This window comes from Lissotriton helveticus, chromosome 4_1, assembly GCF_964261635.1.
Source record: "Lissotriton helveticus chromosome 4_1, aLisHel1.1, whole genome shotgun sequence".
Lineage (NCBI taxonomy): Eukaryota > Metazoa > Chordata > Amphibia > Caudata > Salamandridae > Lissotriton > Lissotriton helveticus.
In genome coordinates, this window is record NC_136063.1 from 1,901,819,202 (window position 1) to 1,901,841,931 (window position 22,730).

The 22,730-nt window shown below is 45.8% G+C and overlaps 1 protein-coding gene across 2 annotated transcripts in view; it reads left to right on the forward strand.

Moving 5' to 3' along the window:
• The window catches only part of DOCK11 (dedicator of cytokinesis 11), a 1,219,508-nt gene that overhangs the window by 1,087,885 nt on the left and 108,893 nt on the right, over positions 1 to 22,730 (forward strand). For both annotated transcript variants that reach the window (XM_078688544.1, XM_078688546.1), the window contains one exon: positions 9,594 to 9,784. In XM_078688544.1, the coding sequence (XP_078544670.1) occupies positions 9,594 to 9,784 (191 nt within the window). The remainder of the gene's footprint in view (positions 1 to 9,593; positions 9,785 to 22,730) is intronic.

A 22,730-nucleotide genomic window follows, 5' to 3' on the forward strand; every position in this document is an offset into this window, starting at 1 on the left:
TACCTGGTCCCAAAGCTTTTTATGCTTTATTGTGGCACCTGTGTCATCTTTGTAATCGTTTTGAACCCAGTTCTGCAAGTCATTGTTGTAAGATTTGACGCAGGAATGCGAATCGCACACTATCAGTGTGGGGAATTCGCGATCGGCAATATCAATATGAGCTGAACAATCTCTTAGAGATTGAGTTATAGAGACAAGCGGTCTAAATTTTCCTTCGTGCCAACGACCTTTAACAACCGCGCACGCAGCACTGTAAGCTTGTTTACCCCCAACTGCGGGTTGTGCTGATCCGTCTGTATATATTATACAGCCGTAATGTTCCAGAGGCAGAATTTCGATTGGCAGAGGATATTCTTCTTCATATTCTAGATTTTCTAGTTTTTTCATTTTTGGGTCAAAATAGTATTTCACGTCTTCTGCAGCAAGATAGTTTTCCCATTGTATCCATTTTGGATCTAATGCCACAGTAGTCAAATTGCGTGGGCTTGTTAATGCCTCAAGGGCTGATTCTGCTGTTAAAACAGTTATTCTTCTGCCTTGGGCTCTTTTTTTTGCTACAGCAGTTTGAACCGCTATTAGAATTTTTTCAGTAGAACTGAATTTCATTTCAGCTTGTGTGTACAAGTGAGATTTGTAAGCTATTGGTACCGTTTCTACCTCATTAGAGGTTAGGTACGTGAATCCGCATCTTCCTGGGATGACTCGGATTACAAGGTTGCGTACGTTTTCGTGAGTTTGTAATTTTGTTTTAGCTAACATGTCTGTTTGCAATGATCTTAAAATTTCTGTGTGTTTCTGAGTCCAATTGATTGGTTTGAAATCAGGTTTTATTAATTCATAGAGAGGTTTAACCCTCTGCATATTTTAGAATGTACGTTCTTCTGAAATTCAGGAAACCTAGTATTGATTGTAAGTTCTTCAGCGTTTTAGGTGCTTGGAGTACAGCACACTTCTCTAAGAAGTTGTCTGCTAGGCTTTTGCCTTCACTTGATAATTCATATCCTAAAAATAGGACAGTTAGATGGGCAATTCGTGACTTTTTAAAGTGGAATTTGTAACCCTCAGCTGCGAAACCAAGTATTATGGTGTTCACTCTTTTCAAGTGAGTCTCCAGGTCATCATCTGTGAGATAGATGTCATCGACATAAGATAATGCTTCATCATCATATATTTGTAGTAACTCTGTTACTCTTGCTGAGAATAATCCTAGGCTATTCTTGAATCCCTGTGGGAGTCGACAGAAGTGTTTTGCGACCCCATTATTGAGAAAGCGGTCAAATACCTGCTTTCAGGTACAATGTTTTGACAAAAGAATCCATTAGAGATGTCTAATGTCGTTTTATATTTTTTGCGCACGATGTTATTCATCAGTGCTGCACTGTGTGAGTTTTGTACTGCAAAAGTTTTGCAAGAGGAGTTTAGGTGTCTGTAGTCCAAAACTAGACGATATAAATCGTCTGGCTTGGAGACAGGAAACAAAGGATTGTTCATTTGTGAGGTGCATGTTTCAATCACCCCCTGGTATTCAAGTTGATCTAAAATCTCCCTGACTTGTTTTTAAGCTTCTTGTTTAACTGGGTACTGCCTTTGTGCAGTGGGTTGACTTTTTAACTGGATTTTGTGGTGAGGAGAATCCTCATCCCATCCTACATGATTTTTGTATAATGCAGGAGCTTGGGACACTGCCCATTTTCTTGCAAGTGTATATTTTTTATGAATTGGAATATGATTTGAGAAGGCAGGCATAATCATTTCTTCGCCATGAGGGCACTCCCTGACAAACTCTGGTGGCCAGTCTTTCTCAGCTAACAGAATGTCATAGCCTTTCGAAAGGTTATCCCAAAAGAGACCCCTTACTTTCCTAGTCTTGTCCCCCTCTATACGTAATGTTATTTCTTATATTTTATGAGGTTTGCTAACTCTGGTATCTGCAGTTTCCACCTGAATGTATTCATTCATGTCCACTGTCTCCAGAAGATTCATCAAGATCTTGCGAGCTATTGTCACTTCTGCTGCGCTGTCTAGCATTGTCTGGGCCCACTCTCCGTTTTTCAGTTGTGTCCTTAGTATCCTCGGCATTTTTAATTATTTTAATACTGGCTACCTTCTTTCTCGGAAATTGTAATTTTTTACTTTGATGAGCAGGTTCCTTGTCTTTGGACTTGACGTGCTCTTCCTTGTGTTCTGACCGTCCTCTTCTTTCCGATTTCTGTGAGGAAGTCTGAAAAGATCGAGATGGACGTGTATCAATATCTTGATATCTATCAGGTTTTCTCAATTTATCCCTATCTCTAAGGTTGTATCTTTTCTCAGAGGGCACCCTCTGGGGGGACTTGTTTCCTTGGTCCGGAGATCTTTCTCTCCGTTGAGGAGACCTTCCTCTGGACTGGAATCGGTTTTCTTTGGGAGTGGATTGTTTATTTCCTTCCCAACTCTTTTTTGGAGTGTTTAGATTATTTTTAATAAATGTTTTTTCAGGATTTTCATGTAGTTTGGGTTTTACTGGTTTCCCACCCAAACTATCTCTACCTAATTCTTCATAGGATTTTTCTATGATTCTGGCAAGTTCAAATGGTTGGTCTGCTATATCTGTTTCTTTCAATCTCTGGCGGATCGCAACAGATGCTGCTTCTCCTTTTATGTTGGCTAACAATATAGCCGAGACCTGCTTGAAGTCTTTCAGTAATTTCATACTCAGAGTTAAAGCAGGTTCTGGACCGTATTCATTTTGAATCTGTCCTAGTACGTCTGGTATAACCGCCATGGACGGAACACAATGTGTTTTTGTGTAAATCGAAGCAAAGACTGTGCCCCAAGTGTCACAGTCCTCCACATGTGGTGCGATCCCCATTGGAAGACAGATAGTCCGAATTCTGTGTTTCTCAGTGGGCATAGTATCAGGAAATACTGCCTCTATTTGAGTGATTTTTTGTGCTAACCAGAATGGAATTTGTTCCCGTTTTGTAGGTACTTTGCCAATGGCTGATTGTATATTTTGCGGTGTGATTTTATTTGTGTTTCCCTGGTGAGGGGTGGTTTCTGGAATTTTTATTGCCGGTTGGACTGTTGAAGTCCTCATGACATATTGGACCAATTGTCTGTGTATTTTAATTAACAGTTTTAGTTGAGCTAAGAGCTCCTGGACTGACATTTTATCAATGTCTGGATGTGGTGTGTAACTGGCTAGAACCGGCCACGTGGCTCCTGGTCTACCTAGTGGACCGAGCCTGGTGATGTGATTTTTATGTTTTAGGGCGCCTTTAAACCAGAGCAGGTGGTCTTGGTAATTTAGTGGGATTTCAACCTCCTCGAAAGGAGTGTATTCATCCGGAAGTTCCTCTATTTTGTAATAGTGGAATTCTTTTGTTACAGCGTTTGCTGCTGGAAAGTGTATCCATGCATAGAATACCTCTGTCTGCCGATATTCCTGGGCCTCTACCATGAATATGACTGTACCACCTTGTGATGTCAGTCCATTTTCTATAAGTTTAATAGTTATAGTTCTTCTTATATTTGCCGGAATGAGTATAACATTCGGGTCATTTTCTTGGAGACTTGTGTCATCCGCTAGGAGTTGAGCTGCTATTCTAGCTGTCTCCCTTTGTCTTCACTTTCCACCATTTTACTGATAGAAAGTTTTGTTGCAGATCAAGTTTCAAAGGAAATAAAGATTAGGTGCACACTATTTTAGAACACTGTAGCCTTCAACGTTGACTAAACCAAAAACTATACATAGGAATCTCTTCCTACTAAGTTCCGGCGGATTTTAACCTTTTACCCACTCCAGACGTCTTTTGGAGTTTTTACAGGAAAAAGGGTTCTGTGTGAAAAAGCACGACTGAGTTACTCTAGTGTCTTGCGTTAGATTATCGCCTTACCAAACGTTGGGCGCCATGTAGTGTAGTTCCTATGTTCCCAATAGGCTCTGCGCATTGGAATAATATAAACAGCAGTGTAGACGTAGGACTGAAGTGGACTAGGTCTCTACTGACTATATTAGACTTAATTAGTTTTGCCAGCTAGCTCAGAGGTCACTAGAAACTTTCTCGAATAAACAAGGAGGAGTTTAACTTCCCTGGATAGACAAGAAGGGATTAGCTTCTGACAACCATAAAACATGACAACTTTGCTCCCTCAGAATAAGAGTGTATCTCTAGAGTCGTGTGAAAACAATAGACAGCTATTTCGCTCAGTCAATCGTGCATACTTAGTTTCACCAGAGTGCAGAGAAATAGAGAGACGGGTGTTTTCAATAAAAGGGGTTATTTATTGAACAGTCTTCTTTCTCATGCAAGAGAAATGAATTGCCATAATTGCAATACTTATTATAAAGTAAAGTGCGTACAGTAAAAGTAGTAATATGAAATAATACTGTAAAAGCATTGATATGGTTTCTTAGCCATATGATACTTTAAAATAGATAAAATATATACATACGTAAAAACATTGACTAACGTACTCAACTGGTGCTTCTAATCTACGCCTACCCCGGTGTACCTGACCTAAGCCTAATACGTGGGAAGGAGTAAGTAAGTAGCAGTTTAAGTTAAGTTGGGTTTTGCCAAGGAATCTTAATTCTCCTAAGGGTTTAGTCAGCTCCGTACCTGGGTAATAGAAAGCAGGAGGTCTGGTATCTCTCTCTCAGGACTCGATATCCAAGCAACCCGCAAGGGCGGCTGGAAACACCGGAGCTGGATTTTCTCGGCTGGAGAAAAAGACAGCGTCTTTCTCAGTGCGTCAAAAGGGAGGGGCGGCGTCCGTGGGCTCTCGCATCAGCTGGGCTCTCGGGCAAGTAGATAGCCGCTCTGCTCCAAACCACCGTGTGTTTGCTTAAGGCAACATTGGTATATTTATACCTGAAAGGTGCCGGGTTTGACGTAAGGTTGGACATAAGACGTCAATAAAGATGACCGTTCTTTCAGTGGCCGTTCTTTCAGTGCTCGCAGGAGTTCTAGGACAAATCAAAACAGAAGCATGGGGATTTCCCAGGTTGCTGGAGGTTTGCTTTGTTTAAAGAACGCGTTGTACTTTCTAGGAGTCTGGGGAAGTAGCCTTGCTTAATTTGGACTGCATGGGCTATGACTAAATATGGATATGATTCTTATGCCTTTTTAAGGATATTATTTATTATAGCCATACAAGGGCATAAATTAGGAATATCGAATTAGGGTCCTAGATAGAAATACAACAATATGATCTGTAAGTGCTAGGGAGGGACTGGTATGCATTCCAAGAGATTCAGAAAACTTCAATAGTTTTCTTCACTCGTGTTGCATATTCTTGTATAACATGGCTAGGTCTTAGCATCCCTCTTACTTCAGTATGTGGTAATGGTTTTAATAACCAACTTGTGGCACTCTTAAAGCAAGATCACATCTGTAGAGATATATATGAGACTGCCACTGAATGTTCTCCATATTAGTTTCCAGTACGTGTTAATGTCTGTTCAACTAAGCAGCATGAGTCATGCTACTTACTGTAAAAAAAAAACTCGGTTCTTATTCACTTGAATAGGTAACTTCCGTAATGTCAGGGCCATAGGTTTAACATAGTTTTAGGTTCCTTGTTTATTACAGTATATTACCATAGCCTTAATATTTTGAACAGGCAGGGAGGCTGACTCCCAGGTATATGTTGACATCTAGCTTACAGTACTAATGCAAAATACAGCGGGTCTATGAAACATCACAATGCCTACCCTGTATTTCCTTGTGTCACAGCTTCTGAAGGAGGGATTGCAAAAGGTAAATACAAACTGATGTAATGGTGCTGTGGAAATAAAAACATCTTTACTGGTGAACTTGAGACAAAAATCATTACCATTTCATATGGAAGTTAGAACAGTACTGGCCATTTCACTTTGCCTGTTAATATTTAAAGAAAAAAAGTTGTGTTAAATGGCGCTAATTTTCTTGCTGGAGTTCCCTGGAGTACAACTTGGCACACCATTAAAATGGTAAACCTGATAAGGGATGCATGTCGTTTGGTATTTCATAATCAGTGGTGCTGAGGGGAACTTACCATAACCTGGGGCCAAAGAAAAGTGAAGTCATTCTGAAAATCATTGTAAGCAGCCTTGGCCCAGGGCCGAGCTCCCCTCGCATGCAGTCAAGGGACACGACCGCTCGCCGATCAGCTGCGGAGGGTGTGGCGGCACGCGGGTCTCACCGGCCATGTCGCCAGTGTAAAGACCTGGTAATAATGTACTTATTGTCTACAGCACCCAGGGCAGCTAAACGATACACACATACACACTAGATAACTGGTGTTGCTGAGTGACCACGAGCAATCCCCCAGCCTTTATTTCTACCTTTGGGGCCACACCCTGCCCTCCAGCTGCTTGGATGTTACAAAGTATTGTATAAGCCGGGTAGCACTCTACAAGGGGAGTGCAGCATGGCAGAGGTAGGTTGGCAGAGTCCCATTGCTCATCTTGGAATCCTGCGTCTGTGATGCTGCAGAGGAAACTGGAGTTGCACCTGCATGGGAGGGTTAAGATGGGGATTCAACTCGGGTACCTGCATGGTAGGTGGTGTGTGTAGTTGGGTCCTTCATAGGCTCTTCTGCAGATGTAGTGTCTGGGAGTTTTTCATCTGGCCCTGTGCTTTTTCAGGTCCAGTGACTCCTGTTGCAACATTTACTTATTGGTTGTACAGCAAGCCTGCTCTATTTTTTAATGAGAAGGTATCTAATATGACTAATACCATTAGATGGCAGCAGATGCTATGAGTGTGCATACCAGGGCCCAGCAAAAACGTCTGGAATGTCTGCAGACAGCCTGACCTGAAGGGCATCTTCCATCGATGCTGATTCAGATGTTCAAAAGCATGCAAGCTTGTAAAGACTTGCCAGGCATGTAAAACATCTTACCGTAGCAGAAAGCCTTTGTCAACTAGAAAGAAGAAGGCTTCCGAAGAATACAGTCAGGGGAGGAGCATGCTAACACAAAGCCTGGATTCAATCCAAACCAGACTGCAACCAAATTTGACTGCATTTCAGCTTTAAAGCAATGTGAAATGCTATAACAGAGCCACGCAGCATTTCCACATTTGTGGGGATTAATATTAAATGCAGAGACACACACACTCTCTTCTTCTTTGTGGCATGCTCTGGTGAGGCAGACCCAAGGTCTCCCCCTCCTGCAGCAAACATTGAGTAGCCAGAAAGCTCAAAGGTGGATTTCCAAGGGGCGTTTGGGCAGATGCCGACGTAAGAGTATCTGATTTGACAACTGTGCTGCCATACGTGATTTGGTAATGCTGTTGGCTACAGTTCTTTTCTGAAGGAAATGCTACATTTGCAATTCCATGTGCTCTTCCTAAAGGTATTCTGTTGACTATCTCATGGAAGCAGTGACGTAGAGAAGAGTGGCAAAGTCTTACTGCGAGCAAGAAAAAATGGACGCCTTTCCAAACCAGTTAGGTAGCAAAGGGCTGCTTTAATTGGGGTGCAGTGGGCCCTGGAGTGAGGGTATTATTAGTTCAGCAAATGTACTAACACCAGGCACAAGTAGTGTGGCAGGGCCATTGAAAAACACATTTGCGGTTTTGCTTTACTACCCACCATGGGGTTGTGGGTGGCCGAGTTTCTATGCTTGAATTGGACCACTGACTCCCTTACTATGTCACTGAGTGGCATCCAATCAGTAGAACCGGTCTTATGTATTTAAAAAAAGTAGGAACTAGCACTTAAAAGATCTAAGCACCAACCCCAGACATCTAGTCATGCGAGAACGGGTAAAAGTCGAATATTACGGCCGATTGCGGTGGAGCTCGGTTTGTATACAGGAAGTGGGTTGAGCCCGAGCAGCATTTATCTTCGGGCTTAGAAACATCCTGAGAAAAATTATCTGAGAATATAAAGTACAGTGGGGCAAGGCTACAGGAGGTGCCCAATGGGGGAACTTTGTTGCCGGATAGCCGTGGGTCAAAGCCGCAGTGAAGATTTCTATATTTGGACTTTGCCTCTGCAACGGGAGTTGAAAATCTCCAGTGGGACGAGGCAGAGGGCTGTAGTCGAAGACGGTTTCACAAGGTTGGATACCCCTTTGGCGGAGGACCACTGAAACGGAATTACTGCTGCAGAGTAGAATGTAGCGGAAGAAGCTGTAAAGTTAATCTGACCGGCCATGAACCTCGGGCGGATAGGCGAACAGATTAGTTCTGGTCTCCGCCTGGTTCTCAGATGTTTTTTCCCAAAATATTCCACACGTTTGGATTTTAGCTATTTGAGCACATTTCACACCACTTCCAAGGACTGGAGGGGCACCAGTTGAAGGGTCAGGGCTCACTCAGGCTGGGTCTAGATGCGGGCATAAGATAGAGGAAGCTTTTTGTGTCCCTGTGACTCTGAACAAGAGGCCAGCAACTAGCCTCTGTGAGTCACTCTGATGTTCCTGGCAAGGTTGAAGATCCAGTCCTTGTCCCCAGGTATAAGGCAGCAGAGCAGCAAGACAAACAGAGCAGCAATCCAGCAGATCAGAAGTCCTTTAGAGCAGTGGTTCAGCAGAGTGGCAGTCCTTCCAGCAGCACACCTGTCCTCCCTGCCAGAGTATCCACAGGTCCAGATATGTACTGAAGAGTTGGCGTCTGAGGCCTTTTTATATATCCTGCTGACCTGGTTCTGGAAGGTGGGAGAAGCTTCTAGACAGTGGCTTTGAAGTCCATGGAATTCCCTCCCTCCCCTTCCCTGGCTCAAAGCTGACTGCAGTGACAATGTAGGATTATTAGGCCCTTTGTGTGAAAGTAGACCACAGGCTATTCAGTTACAAGTGGGGATGTACTCAGCTCTGCCCCACATCCTGCCAGCAGATGGCCCATTCAGGCACACCTATTGTGTGACTGTCCAGGAAGAATTTACAACGTCTAACTGGCAGTTACACCTAGTCATGTGACCCAGGCCAGGCTATAGGCCAGGTCAAATAGTGAGGATGAGAAAAAAAACCTTTTGCTCTGACCCCACAACTGAATAGCACAAGTCCTCATCAGCAGCACTACAAACACACTATATTGAATTGTATCAACAACAGGACATATTGTCCTTTGAAAATAGAACCCATAAGGCTTAGGGCTCCCTCCAAGTGGTATTCTTGGGGTGGGGTGCTGAAATAGTATTTGTCTGGATGTGGGGTATATTCCACAAGGGCTGTAAACCAACGGAGATGGGACTTCTGTTAGAAGGGATGTGATCAGTGGCTGGGTTCATGTACGGAGTGAACGGAGGGGATGATACATTTGTTACAGGAAAGAAATAACATTTGAATAGTTTGGAACAGTAGTATGGTCATCTGTCACTTCTGGTATGAAGTCATTTGATTGAAAGACTGCCCATTGCTAATTATGGCCCTAACCATCTAGAGGCACACTGATAGAAAGTGATAGAAGTAATAGAAAAAATATATTGTTACAGTGCCTGAAATAACTCTTAAAACACTGCATGAACTTGTGTTTAAATCTTGCCTTAGCACCTGTCAATTATTTGTAATTTGTACAATTCATGCATATATAAATCAAAATTTTTCTATATTTTTTTTGCCTCATATGAACTAATGTGATATATTTCCTGACTGTAGATATTGTTTCATACCTTTCCAGCTTCAAACTCATTTCCATATGTCAAAAAGAGAATACCTGTGATATACGAACATCAGATTGACCTGAAGCCTGTCGATGTTGCCATTGATGAAATAAAAGACAGAACAGCAGAGCTGCAAAAACTGTGTTCTTCAGCTGACGTAGACATGATTCAGTTGCAGCTCAAGCTGCAGGGTTGTGTTTCAGTGCAGGTATGGTGTGTAGTTAGAATAACTACTATTAACAAGCGTTGGTATTCACTGGTTTCGCCTGTGTGATGAATAATGATCTGTTTATATCAATCACTACCCGGGACAAAGTAAAGATTTCCCTGACAAGTATCACAGGAGTGGAAAGGGTGTGGTGCAGTGGCCAGAGCTGCTGACTTGAGAGATGAGGATCCCGATTGGAGTCTCAGCCTCGCAACATCCTGTGATTGTGAGCGAATTACTTAATCTCTCCGGGTGATAAGTTGCGCTATATAAATCTGATGCAAGATGAAAAAGCAGAAAGAGGCAAAACATTAGGAAAAAATAGTTCCACCAGAGCGGATGTTAACAGTATTTCACTGATAAACTGATAAGAGAAGCAGACGAGGAACAAGCATTGGTAAATGCAGTAAAATATGTGACTGCCAATAGAAATAAGAGTAAAAGAAAGTGGCAAGCCAGAAAAGAGATGTAACCCTCATTGACTTTCCTGCATTTTCGTTTAACAATCAACAGAAAGGATATTTTTAAAACATTTTTTCCATGCTAAATAAGTATCCTTTTATGAAATCAGTGGATAAAAAGTGGGTGCGGGGAAGCTAGTCTAACTGTAATTGCATTTTTACAGAACTTACTACCCTGACGAGGCGGTGAATCGTGGTTCGGCGAGTAACATGCTACTCTGGAACCCACAAAGGATTAGTGGAGAACTAATATAGGGAAATATGAAATTAATTTGAGCGGTGGACATGTGAGTCTTTTATTCGTGTTGATAAGGATAGTGGAGGGATGGAGGAGCGAGGTGGTTGCATTTATATAGCGCTTAGTACCTCTGATGAGGCATCAAATCACTTTTTGGCGAGTAGCACTCTATTCCAGAACCCAAACAGGATTAATGATGAATTAGCATTGGGAAATATGAAATTAATTTGAGATGTGGACATGTGAGTCTATTAGGTGTGTGCAAGCACAGTGCCAAATCCACAGAAACTCAAATGGAGCAGGACACAGGCACAACACCTAACATTTCCAACATAGCTTACACTAAAAACATATCTCATACTATTCATGCATAACAGGCAGCATACTCTAATCATACTGCCAAGACGTCACTGGTATGACGTGCTATACAAACGCTAAACACAAAACAATCCAGAGGAGGGTGCAGCATAGAACCTTAATCACATATAAAAAACATTAAATGATACATAACATAATACAAGTTTTTTCAATATGCTGCAAGAATATGCAAAACCAGAGTTGCACCATCTGCAAGAATACGCATTCGGGGATAAGAGGGTGATGTATATCAGGTGTAGGGGGAGGCTTCAACACCAAAATTACAAGAGGGACAGCAGCAGTGCGGCGGTGGGTGCAGAAAAAGGGTGACTCTGCACAAACCAACCACAATGGGCTATGAATGTGCACGCACTACTTGCAGCATTTGAATTAGTATCTCAGGGCGTGTAGAGGGTTTGTGTAATGACTATATTGGTTTGGGACAGTGTCCATTCAAATGTTGGAGCCAGAAACGGAGTAATCGTACACAGAAGTAGCATGTGGCTGCTCAGTCCCAGAGGTACGGGTTAATCAGCTGCTCAATCGCAGGGGTGGATCAAGCAGCTGATATGTCGCAGAGGGTGGATCAAGAGGCTGCTCAGTCCCAGCAGAGGCAATGTTGAAGTCGGAGGGTAAGGATTTTGTACTAGAGTCTGTAGTCACTCAGATAGAAGCAAATTCTTTATTTTATGTAAGGACCTTAGGTTCAAGCAACGCCAGGTATATTCTATCAGGGCTCCTGTCTACCTTCAACTGTAACACTCTCTTAGCTCCCACTCAGTGACAGACCTTGCTCAGACAGTGCCCTGGCAGAAAATAAAATGGCATCTTAGCTGCTGCTGGTAAATAAAAATGAGGCAGCAGCGGACCCTGTTTGTGTTCTCTGGCCAGTCCCTTACTGATTATATCAGAGCAGTGACTGCCCTCTAAAGCATATCTCCCCAACTCACCTAAATCACTCACTGCTGAGCTCCATTATGCTGGTGCCAAGTTGGTTGGGGATGGGGGATGATGTGTGATAGCTGGTAGTAAGGGAGATGGGAGGGCAAGGAATGGGGCCTAATTAAAAACAGCTCTTGCAGCAGGTTTAACAATGTTTGAAAGTATTTTGAACTCTGTCTTTGGAGCCAAGTGACAGGGAAGCAGGTATTTTCATGATCTTACTGAGGACCGTGCTATGCACCCTGCTGAAGACTGGCGCACTGTGCATAAGCCCAGCTCCTCCATACCAAAAACTAACCTTCGCCCACTTCTGATCACATATCAACATTCTATCTGATAGAGACTACTAGCCGCAAATTCCTTAACGTAGAATTATCCAGAAGCGTGGGACTGGATCCGGAATTTTTGTTTTGCCACAGCATTACGCGACTCTGTTCAGGTGATGTCCGCGTACGTCACGTCAGTTTTTTCCTTTTCCGCGTGCAACGCGGATCCAGGACGTGCTCCGGGCCTGTTTAGGCCTTTCCCTTCGCTTTTGCGTGTGTTTGTGGGAACAGTGTGCGGATACCTTCGGGCTTTAAGACGTGCTCGTCTTGTGGACGCCTGATGTCGGCACTGGACCCTCACCTCATTTGCATGTGGTGCTTGGGGGAAGATCACTGCTCTACTGATTGCGAGGCGTGCCAATGGTTGAAGCCGAAGTCGCGGTGGGAGCGCCGGATGAAACTTCTCTCGGCTCGCATGTACAGATCGGCTTCGTCACCTCGATCAGCTTCTGCGGAAGGTTTTCAAAGCATCTCCCCTCATCCCTCTCCTGTGCTGCAAAAGCATCGCTCCCCTGTCGGTAAGTGTCGCAGTTTGTCCCCGAGGGCTGGTTTCCGGCCTGTTGGGGGCGTGGGCTCTCCGCGGGTGATGCAGCCTGTGTATTGTCCCCCTATTCACTGTTTCCCGGTGAGGGGGCATCGAGAGCCCAGATAGAGACATACGTGTCGGCTTTGCAGGCCTCGCTAGCTTCTCCTCCTCCTCCTTCCCCTCCTGGGACGTCGGCAAATCCCTTGCGTTGTGCGGGGCCCTCCGCGGCATCGCCGGAAGCTCCGGCCTCGGCGCCAACTGGCTCAGCTCTAGGCTTGGAGGATGTGGTGCCGTTGGGGTGCGGCCCTTCGGGGGTCTCTCCTTCAAACCACGGCACCTCTGCTTCACCGCAAACTCCCGCAGGAGTCCCTGTGATGTCGCGGGAGGTCACCCGGGCTCGGGTCGCATCCCAAGCCCCTCTCGGCCCTATGGACAAGCGGTGATCTTGTCTGAGGCCAAGGTGATGCCTATCCCATGACGTTGGTGGCTGCTGGCCCTGGCGGCGCTACAGGGGTCGGCGGACCCCCCTAGTCCCATCATGGTTCAAGGATGGCGGGGGACTCCTCGTCCCTCCCCAGGCCCCTCTCGTCCCTCAATGTTGGTGGCTGCCTCGTTGGAGGTCGAGTCGGCCTTGGCGGCACCACAGGGGTCGGCGGGCCCCTCTTGTCCCCTCATGGGTTGAGGCTGGCGGGGGACTCTTTGTCCCTCCCCGGGTCCCTCTCGTACCTCTACGCTGACAGATGCCTCGTCAGAGGGCGAGTCGGCCTTGGCAGCGCCATGGGGGTCAGCGGACCCCTCTCGTCCCCTCATGGGTCGAGGCTGGCGGGGGACTCATTGTCACTCCCCGGGTCCCTCTGATCCCTCCACGCAGGCGGCCTCCTCTTTGGAGGTCGAGTCGGTGCCGTTCCGGCACCTTCCCTTAGCCGCCTCGGCTCCGGACCATCCCCGGTCCCCTGCGCCGTGTGGTGTGGAGGAGGCCTGTCCAGCATCTCTTTTGGCGCTGGACGACAATGACGTCCTGCCTCAAGTTGCGGACTCTACGGCACCGGACAGGTGTCTGGTCATGGACTCATCTTCGGACGCCCCCTCTTCCCCGGAGGTTGGGCGCCTGCTGGTGTCATCCTCGCCGGAGACGGGCCGCAGCGTTGGGGCTTTTTCCCCGGTTTCATCAAAGGACGGGTCCTCGTCGTTGGAGGAGCCACAGGTCCCCCACTCCTGCTCCCTCTTTCTCCTTTCCGGACCTGGCCTTTCCCCACTCCGATTGCCTTAGCTTGCAGCCTTCGCCTACGGAGGAGCTGCTTTCCCCACCGCAGGGCCCTACGAAGGCAGGTGCGGCCTTTGCTCGCCCTGTTTCCACGGCTGTGAGTATTTTGCGCATGGGTGATCCGGCTGCCCATTTCCCCGCAGATCATCTTCTGGAAGTTCTTCACCAGAGCTCTGGTGGGAGGGAGATGCTGCTTCCCTCTGAGGGTTCCATCCATTCTTCTCTGACGGGGGCTTGGGGACGCCCCGCCACGGGCGATCCGGTGCCCCAACACTTTCTGCAACGGCACCTTCCAGCACTGCGTGACCCGGTGGGTCTTTCCCTCCACCCCTCTGCCTCAAGCCCCCTTTTGCGGTCTGCCTTTCCCTCTGTGCCACCGATGTTGTCTCCACAATCACAGGAGACCCGCTGGCTAGACTCTTGGGGGAGCAAGATTTTCGCTTTGACTAGTGCGGCCCTGCGGGTCCTTAACACTTGTGTGTTGGCTAGGGCCTCTTCTTGCTTGTGGGACTCGGCCGCTTCTCAGGAGGATGCTGGGGTTGATTTGCGGCACCATGCGTTGGATGGCCGGGAGCTAGTGGCGTTTATTCTTCGCTCTGCTATGGGCATCTCGGAGGTGCTTGGTCTTACCATGGCTTCTTCGGTTGCCCTTCGCCGCCATGCTTGGCTTTGGGACAGTGTGTTCCCGGAAAATGTTCGGGAATGGCTGGTAGATCTTCCCTTCGATGGCACTCTCTTGTTCCACGCCCCGGCAGACTCGGCCATCCGGAGGTTCTTGGCGGGTCTTTGGCCTCCTCCTCCTCCTCCTCCTTCTTCTCCCCCTCAGTGACCTGTGAGTTGACCTGGTCTTTCGGTGCTGTTCTTTTGTTAGGGTGGGTCGCCCCTGTTGGGTGATCTGTGTGCTTCATGTACATTCGAGTTCTCTTTGTTGGGACTGTGGTTCTGTTGGCTGCCTGTCGGCCCTACTTGACTGTGTGTTTTTGTTTTGGGTTATCTACATCAGGTTGGCCCTCAGATTAGGTTTTTTCCATTTGGCTGCTTGACGAGCCTTCTGCGGGGGTGGAGGGGGGGTCCCAGCGGCTCTTTCTGTTGTCCTCAGCTGTGTAAATTTCTTCCTAAGATGGTTCCCATGTCTTGGGACTTAACATACCCTATGTGGGGTAGTGGTAGCTGTTATATAGCTTGTTCAGTGCTGGGGAGTTGTGGTTGCCTTAGGGCCTCTGCTATCCATGGCAGTTATGTACATTGCAGGTGCAATTTTCTTATTACTGGATCGCCCTGTCCGTTTGACTAGTCCCCTGTGGGACCCTCTGTTATGTCCAGGCTGGTGGGGTCCTTTCGCAGACCCTCCTTCCCCGTGGGTATGGCTAGGGTATCTATTCTACGTTGATGAATCTGCGGCTAAAGATGGCCCATGGTGCCGTTCGAAATACATCCCACACCAATTCTATCCCACCGCCATGACTAAAAAAAAAAAGGGAGTAGCGATCTTAATAAGTGGTTCCATATCCATTAATTTCCAATTTGTGCAAAAAGATGGAAAATGCCAGGTGGTTCTGCTCACCAGAACTGTGTGTAATAGGAGTGTTTTATTAGTCTCTATCCATGGCCCTCCCATCAATAAAGCCCAGATCTACACCTGACTATTCCCCTTTATAGCCCAGTACTCACATGATAATCTGATAGTCGGGGTGACTGTAATGTGACCACAGACCTCACTTTAGATAGATCACACCAGTTATGACACTCGTTCAGCCCTCCTTCTTATATGCTTTCCGGGTTAGACAACTTACTACTGACAGGCATTTGGCACATACATCACAAGGGGGAGAGGGACTGCACAAGTTATACAAGTGTCCATAGATCTCGTTCACACATAATTATATATTTGTCTCCCTTCCAATCTGTCCCTGGGTTAGGGCCATGGAGATAGGCACCAGAATACTTTCAGACCATGCTCCGGTGACATTTGGGATCGAGATTCCCCCATCCGAACCACCCACTAACAGACCCTGGAAGATGAACGAGATATTGTATTCCAAGACCCGGCCATAAAAGACGCTAAATGGTAGGGCATTATTTTAAAGAGAACGAAATGGATGGAATGTTATGGGCGACGGCTTGGACACTGCTTTGGTAGTCATTAGGGCAGAGCTTATTATTCAAACTTCCACCTTCCTCAGGCTGGCTAGGAATAAGCGTTTAGATCTTAAAGCAGAGAATGGCAATTTAAAACTCAAGTTCAAAGCTTTGGCTTCACATAAAACACAGGGAAACATATGGCGGGCCGGGGGGAACTAGATACACTACTGACTCAAGATGCCATAAATGGCTAAACAGCTTTATTTCGAGAAGTGGGTAGGGCTGATAGCCTACTCTCCCATAAGATCACAGCGCACAGAGTTAGGCACTACATTCACACCATCATAGACAAGTAAGGACATAAGATCAGTTGGTTGCAGAGAATGTTGTGCTGTAATTTACAGCTCTCTATGGGTGGGGGTGTGTGCAGTGCGAACCGAAGCTATAAGCAGTCTATTTAGCAGATGTTCACTTCCCAAATTTTGACATAGATTATGGAGGGGACCAGTGTGGTAAATAAATAAATAATACCCTATTTTTGAATGAATAAATGAATAACAGATAGCTCAATAAATAAGAGTCAAGATTCGAGGTAGTAGGAGTTTTGCAGGTTTAATACAGCATAAGGACAGGAACAGGACGACCTGCACGGGAATAGGATGGCAAGGCCCGGCAGCTGCCGGGGACAGGATCGGGAATGACGGCGTCTAACTTTTAATAACAGTACATGAGCATATATACATAACGCAAACACATAGCATTACATTGCAATAGGCGTAGCGGTGGGAGGAGCAATAGGCGTGACGCGTAGCAGTCGCGAAAGATAAGGGTGAAAAGAGGTGTAACAGGGCGTATACATAGACATGTGATGCAAACGTAACAGAATATGTCATGAATGGGGCGGAAACCATGGAGGGGGCTACCTGAGGAGCCGGGACCTCTAACCTGATGGTGCGCGCAAACTGGCAATGACGTATCACTAGGAGAAGCTGGGGGCTTCGAACTCTGTGCTAGGAGCAGAGACTGAAGTCTGGAGAGTCAGGGCGACATGTACCTAAACAGTATCTAGTATCTGATGTTTAGGGAACATGTTGATATAAACTAGAAGTCAGGAGGGGAAAGGCTAACAGACACTAAGACTGGACCATGCATTATTCTACATGTAGTGCGTGATGAAGAATATTAAATGACCATTAATACAGTATTTCTCTAACGTGGGGCCGTAAAGGCTAGACAATGACGGAAACTATTGATGCAGTTCAGTAGCTTTAGGAATGCAGAGGAAGAGGACTGAACTGATAATCTGGAATCATAACATACTCTTGGCAGACTCAGAGGCAGGGCCAAGCTGAACCGGGCACTGCGAGGCAGGCAGTAGGTGAAGGGTCGAGGATACAGGTGGGGGTTGTATCACTCCTCCGCGGGGCTTCAGGAGACAGGAGACAGGAGACAGGAGACAGGAGCTGAATCTGGTGTCCGGGCCCTTTTGAGGCCTAGAAACGGGGACTTTACAATGGAATAACGTGCACACTGAGAAACGTGGCAACGTAGCTTTACATAGGCCTGATATTCGTATTATTCACGAGAACTGGAAACTGCCATACTAGAGGTGGACACAACTGTAATTGCGTCTTTAATCAAACATGGGGAATAACATATGCATATTAATCATGCACATATAACATATGATGGAGGACGCGTAGGGACACAGAACATGGCAAAATTTACTTTTCCACATTCCCTCCTTGTCACTACGTTTCCTTCAGGAAACATCAATATTCATGATACCATCTATCATTTCATACAGTATCATTTGCTCGTCTCGAATTATCCTGGAACGGGATTTAGAACGGGGCTTGGGACTAGGAATACATGATGTAGCACAAATGCCGCAAATCGCAGGGCCACATTGTATACAGAGGCAGCAGCTGAATATAATCGCTACTGCAATACCTAGAAAGGACAAGACTTTCCATCCCCAGGCGGAAATTATATTCCAGAACCAACCGGACCATGTCCAGGTGCCTGGATCTTGGTGTAACAGATGGGCAATTTTATGGAGTCTGGTTATAGCTGAATAAACAGACGGCGCGTTATTTGGAATGAAAATGCAGCAACTAGATCCGATGACTCTACAGGCCCCGCCCCTATCGGCCAATATGACGTCAAGGACGAGACGATTTTGCAAAACTACAAATCTCATAGCAGATTGCTCTTCGGTTAAGTTACCTAGAGCAGAGGCAGTCTCATTTACTACAGCTTCAAGGGTTCTGGTTAACCTGCGGATTAGTTTACTATTCTGGATAGGTCCTATAAAGAAAAAGAAACCTCTATTGAAATCTGTATACTGTTCTAGAGCAGTTTCAGTATAATCGACAATTGGGGACTCCCTTCTATGTCTAATGTGTACTAGATGTGTGTTTCTATGATAATCAGATGGGGCTAGGAAAACTGGTGGCAGTAGGAAGGCAATGTAACAGGTTCCCTCCCAATCGAGGGGCAGACGAACATATGCAGTTTGACCACAAATAAAATAAGAATGACGTGAAGCTTTGAAGATAGATTTCCCACTGTCACTATACTTGACAATAGTAGTACAATCACTATGTCCTACGTGTACGGAACCATTATTTCGGACACATAATTCGCCTTTGACTGGTAGTACTGAAATTGCAGGTAAATCTGGAGTGGAATCAGACTGAACATTCAGGACCATGAAATTCGAAGAATAATTACCTAAATTGTAAACTTCATTTTCTAGATCTAACCCGATTCTGTGGGGGAGACCTTGCTTGTCTGGAAAACATGTACTGTTAAGAAAAGACATATCTGTTGAGGATGACGTTAACGTGGACCATGCTCCACACGAACCATTATGTGAAAACGGATAAGGAAAAAGTGGCAGAACTCCCTTCGGTGTCTGGAAAGGGGGGAGTCGACCACACACCCAACAATTAGTGGCATTGCTGGTTTGGTGTGAGTAATGTAGCATGCGGATGAAAGTATTATTTCGCATAGCGAGGCGGTAAGAGAGTTCATGAGGAGGCAGATCACTAAACGTGTGTTCTACTGTAGCATTAGAAGACGTATTTACATGAGAAACTGGGAAACACAGGTAAAATGCATAACTGGTGCAGGAAATCATAATGCTGAGAAATAATATGAAACATAGAAAAATGATACATCGGATTGAGTTTTGACTAACTCTCTCACTATGGGGGTCTATTTTATACATGTCAGAAACAGTCTAACCATTTCACCTAGGGGAGGACTTAGACAATCAAACTGGCTGACTTATTTTACTAGACCGGAGTTTCAACTTATACTCCTGCTGCGGAGTTTTCTCTAACAGGGGAGGGTTTGTAGCAATGTCTTTTGCGGGACAGTCCTTGAGAACAATATTTTGGCAATCCTTCAAATCCTGGGAAATGTTCTTTGAGACGGGTTTCAGTCCATAAAACTTCTTCACGTGCGAAAGGTGCACCCAGCCTTTGCGACCCTCCAACTTCACGGCCGTACGGGTGGCGAGGAGGACCTGTCGGGGCTCCTTCCAGCGTGGCTCCAGCGGACTTGAGCGGTCAAAATTCCGGACAAGGACCATGGATCCTGGAACGATTTCATGCGGTGCCACCTCGGTATTGTCTGGAAATGCGGCGGCAACCTGTGAACGACAAGAGTTGAGGGCAGACATCAAGGAAGCTAGGTAATCTGTCAGCATATTACTTGAAACATCGGTAATACTTCGGGGTCTAGGAGTACCCCACATGTTAGGGGGGCGGCCGAAAACGACCTCATACGGGGACAGACCTGATCTGGAATGTGCGACCATGCGCATATAGAACAAGGCAACTGGCAGAGCTACTAGCCAGTCCACACCTTTCTCTTTACAAATTTTTGCGATGCGAATTTTCAGAGTCTGGTTATGTCTCTCTACGAGACCTGCTGCTTCAGGATGGCGTACACAATGGAACTTCCACTGGTACCCTAACAATAGGGAAACGTGTTTCATTAACTCTGATGAGAATGGCTGGCCGTTATCAGAATATACGACCCTAGGGAGTCCATAACGGGGGAAGAACTCACGAACCAACTGCTTGGCAGTGGTCGCAGCTGTGTAATCTGGGACTGGATATGCTTCTGTCCACCTGGACAAAGCGCATACAACTACAAGGACATACTTGAAACCTCGACATCGCTCCATCTGAATATAATCCATCTGGAGGACTTCAAAAGGGTGGTCAGGAGGCTGGAATCCCCCTTGTTCCACCGGGACACTTTTACCTGGATTAAACTGACAACATATCATACAGGTACGGACTTTCTGCTTGGCTGCAGCTCGTAAATGCTTGTTGAACCAAATGTTCTGGATACTGTCTAACATAGCTTTTTCTCCTAAATGTGCTGGACTATGTGCGGTATTGATAATGACTTGAACCATAGAGTCGGGGAGAAACCATGTGGCTCTACCCTTCGTTAACCATCCTTGATCTGTCTGGACCCCTCCTTGTTCGGACCATTTCTTGATTTCTTCAGGAGTAGCATGTAGCTGGATATCTATGACATCTTGTGTAGGGTCCTTAACTGTCATGCATGTAGTCGGATCTGGAGTGTGTGTCATGTTAACTGGAATGTCTGGAGTCTGTGCTGTAAGCTTGGCTGTGCGATCTGCTAGATCGTTACCCTGGGAAATAATGTCAGTAACTTTCGTATGTGCTTTGCACTTCATGATAGCAATGGATGTCGGTAAATGTATGGCATCTAACAGAGCTTGAATAAGGAGACCATGCTGAATCTTGGTTCCATGAGAAGTCATGAAACCTCTCTCCTGCCAGAGCACTCCAAAGTCGTGTACAACTCCGAATGCGTAGCGTGAATCTGTGTAAACATTAACTTTCCGGTTCTTAGCGTGTATGCAGGCTTGTGTCAGAGCAACTAGCTCTGCTGCTTGAGCGGACAGGGTGTCAATACGGTGTGTTTCAATAACCTCGGTGTCGGTAGTCACTGCATATGCGGCGACTAGTTCTCCTGTACTTGTTCTCATACATGAACCATCCACATAAAGTGTCAGGTCGGGATCTGGTAACGGAATATCTGTCAGATCTTGTCTTGGCTTTGTCGTAATATTAACTACTTCCACACAGTCATGTGTGTCCGGACTTAAAGTAACTGATGGTAACAATGTAGCAGGATTTAAAACGTTGCAGCGTCTGATTTCTATGTGTGGCTGGAACAGTGTCAATTCATAACCTGTTAAACGTGCAATTGTCAAATGCTGAGTCTGTGTTCGGTTTAAAAGAACTTCCACGGAGTGTGGAACTTGTACTGTCAGGGAGTGTCCTAAGACTATGGAATCACTTTGTCTGATAGCTAGTGCTGTGGCTGCAACTGACTTGAGGCACGCAGGCAGAGCCTGGGCTACAGGATCTAATGTGCTCGAAAAATAAGCACATGGCTTGTATTGTCCTGCTTGATCTTGTGTGAGAACAGATAATGCTGTACCTTCACGTTCAGTGACGAAAAGTGTAAAAGGCTTACTGTAGTTTGGTGTAGCTAGAACTGGAGCTTGACATAGGGCTTTCTTTAACTCATTGAAACTGAGTGTATGTTCCGATGTCCAAGGGAGGACAGTCGGTACGGCTGCCTCCTGTGTCGTTAACTGTATCAGTGGCTTGGCTAGGAATGCATACTGAGGAATCCATTGTCGGCAATAAGAAGTGAGGCCGATAAAAGCACGTACCTCCTTCTGGGTCTTGGGCTGAGGAAGACTCGCTATTAACTGGATACGGTCTGGTGTCAACTGCCTACCCCACTTGGACAGTAAGTGTCCCAAGTAGACCACTTGCTGGACACAGAATTGAAGCTTAGAAGGGGACACCTTGTGCCCCATCTCGGCTAGGAAATACAAGACTGTAAGGGATGCTCGCTCGCAATCACGTTCAGAACGGGCTGTGATCAGTAGATCATCGACATACTGGAGCAGGGCAGTGTCAGTTGGCATGTGAATGTTGTCTAGTTGTCTCTTGAGTGCTTGACTGTAAATACTAGGACTTTCTGTGAAACCTTGAGGAGCTCGTGTGAACATATAGCTCCTTCCATTTAAACAAAATCCGAAAAGGAACTGGCTGTCTGGATGAATGGGGACACTGAAAAATGCATTCTTGAGGTCTATGACAGTGAAAAATGAAGCTTCGGAATCAATGGCTGTTAATAGGGAAGAGATGTCTGGGACTACTGGATACTGGGGAATAATACATTTATTAAGTTCCCGTAGGTCAATCACTAATCGATATACTGGGGGTGCATTTGGATCAGTACGTTTCATGACTGGAATGATCGGAGAATTACATACATTAGAGTCAGTTTCTACAACTACTCCTTGAGCGATGAGCTCGTCAATAATTTTGGATAAGGCTGCTACAGCCTCAGGTGGCAATCTGTACTGTCTGATTCGTGGTAACACTACACCTGGCTTGAGAGTCACACGATGGGGTGTGATTTGCATGTAACCTACATCAGTTGGACCTTGTGCCCATAAATGCTGCGGAACATTAGACAATCTGGGATCAAAATCTCGTAATACATAGTGACCCTTGAAGTCACGTAGGAACAGACGTATTCCCTCTGGGGAACAGCATATAACTGCACCTAATTCTTTCAGTGTTTTAATGCCTAATAGGTTTTCTGGACATGACTTAGTAAGTAACAGATCAGTAGTACGGGACAATGGACCTACTTCTAGAGTAACTGGCT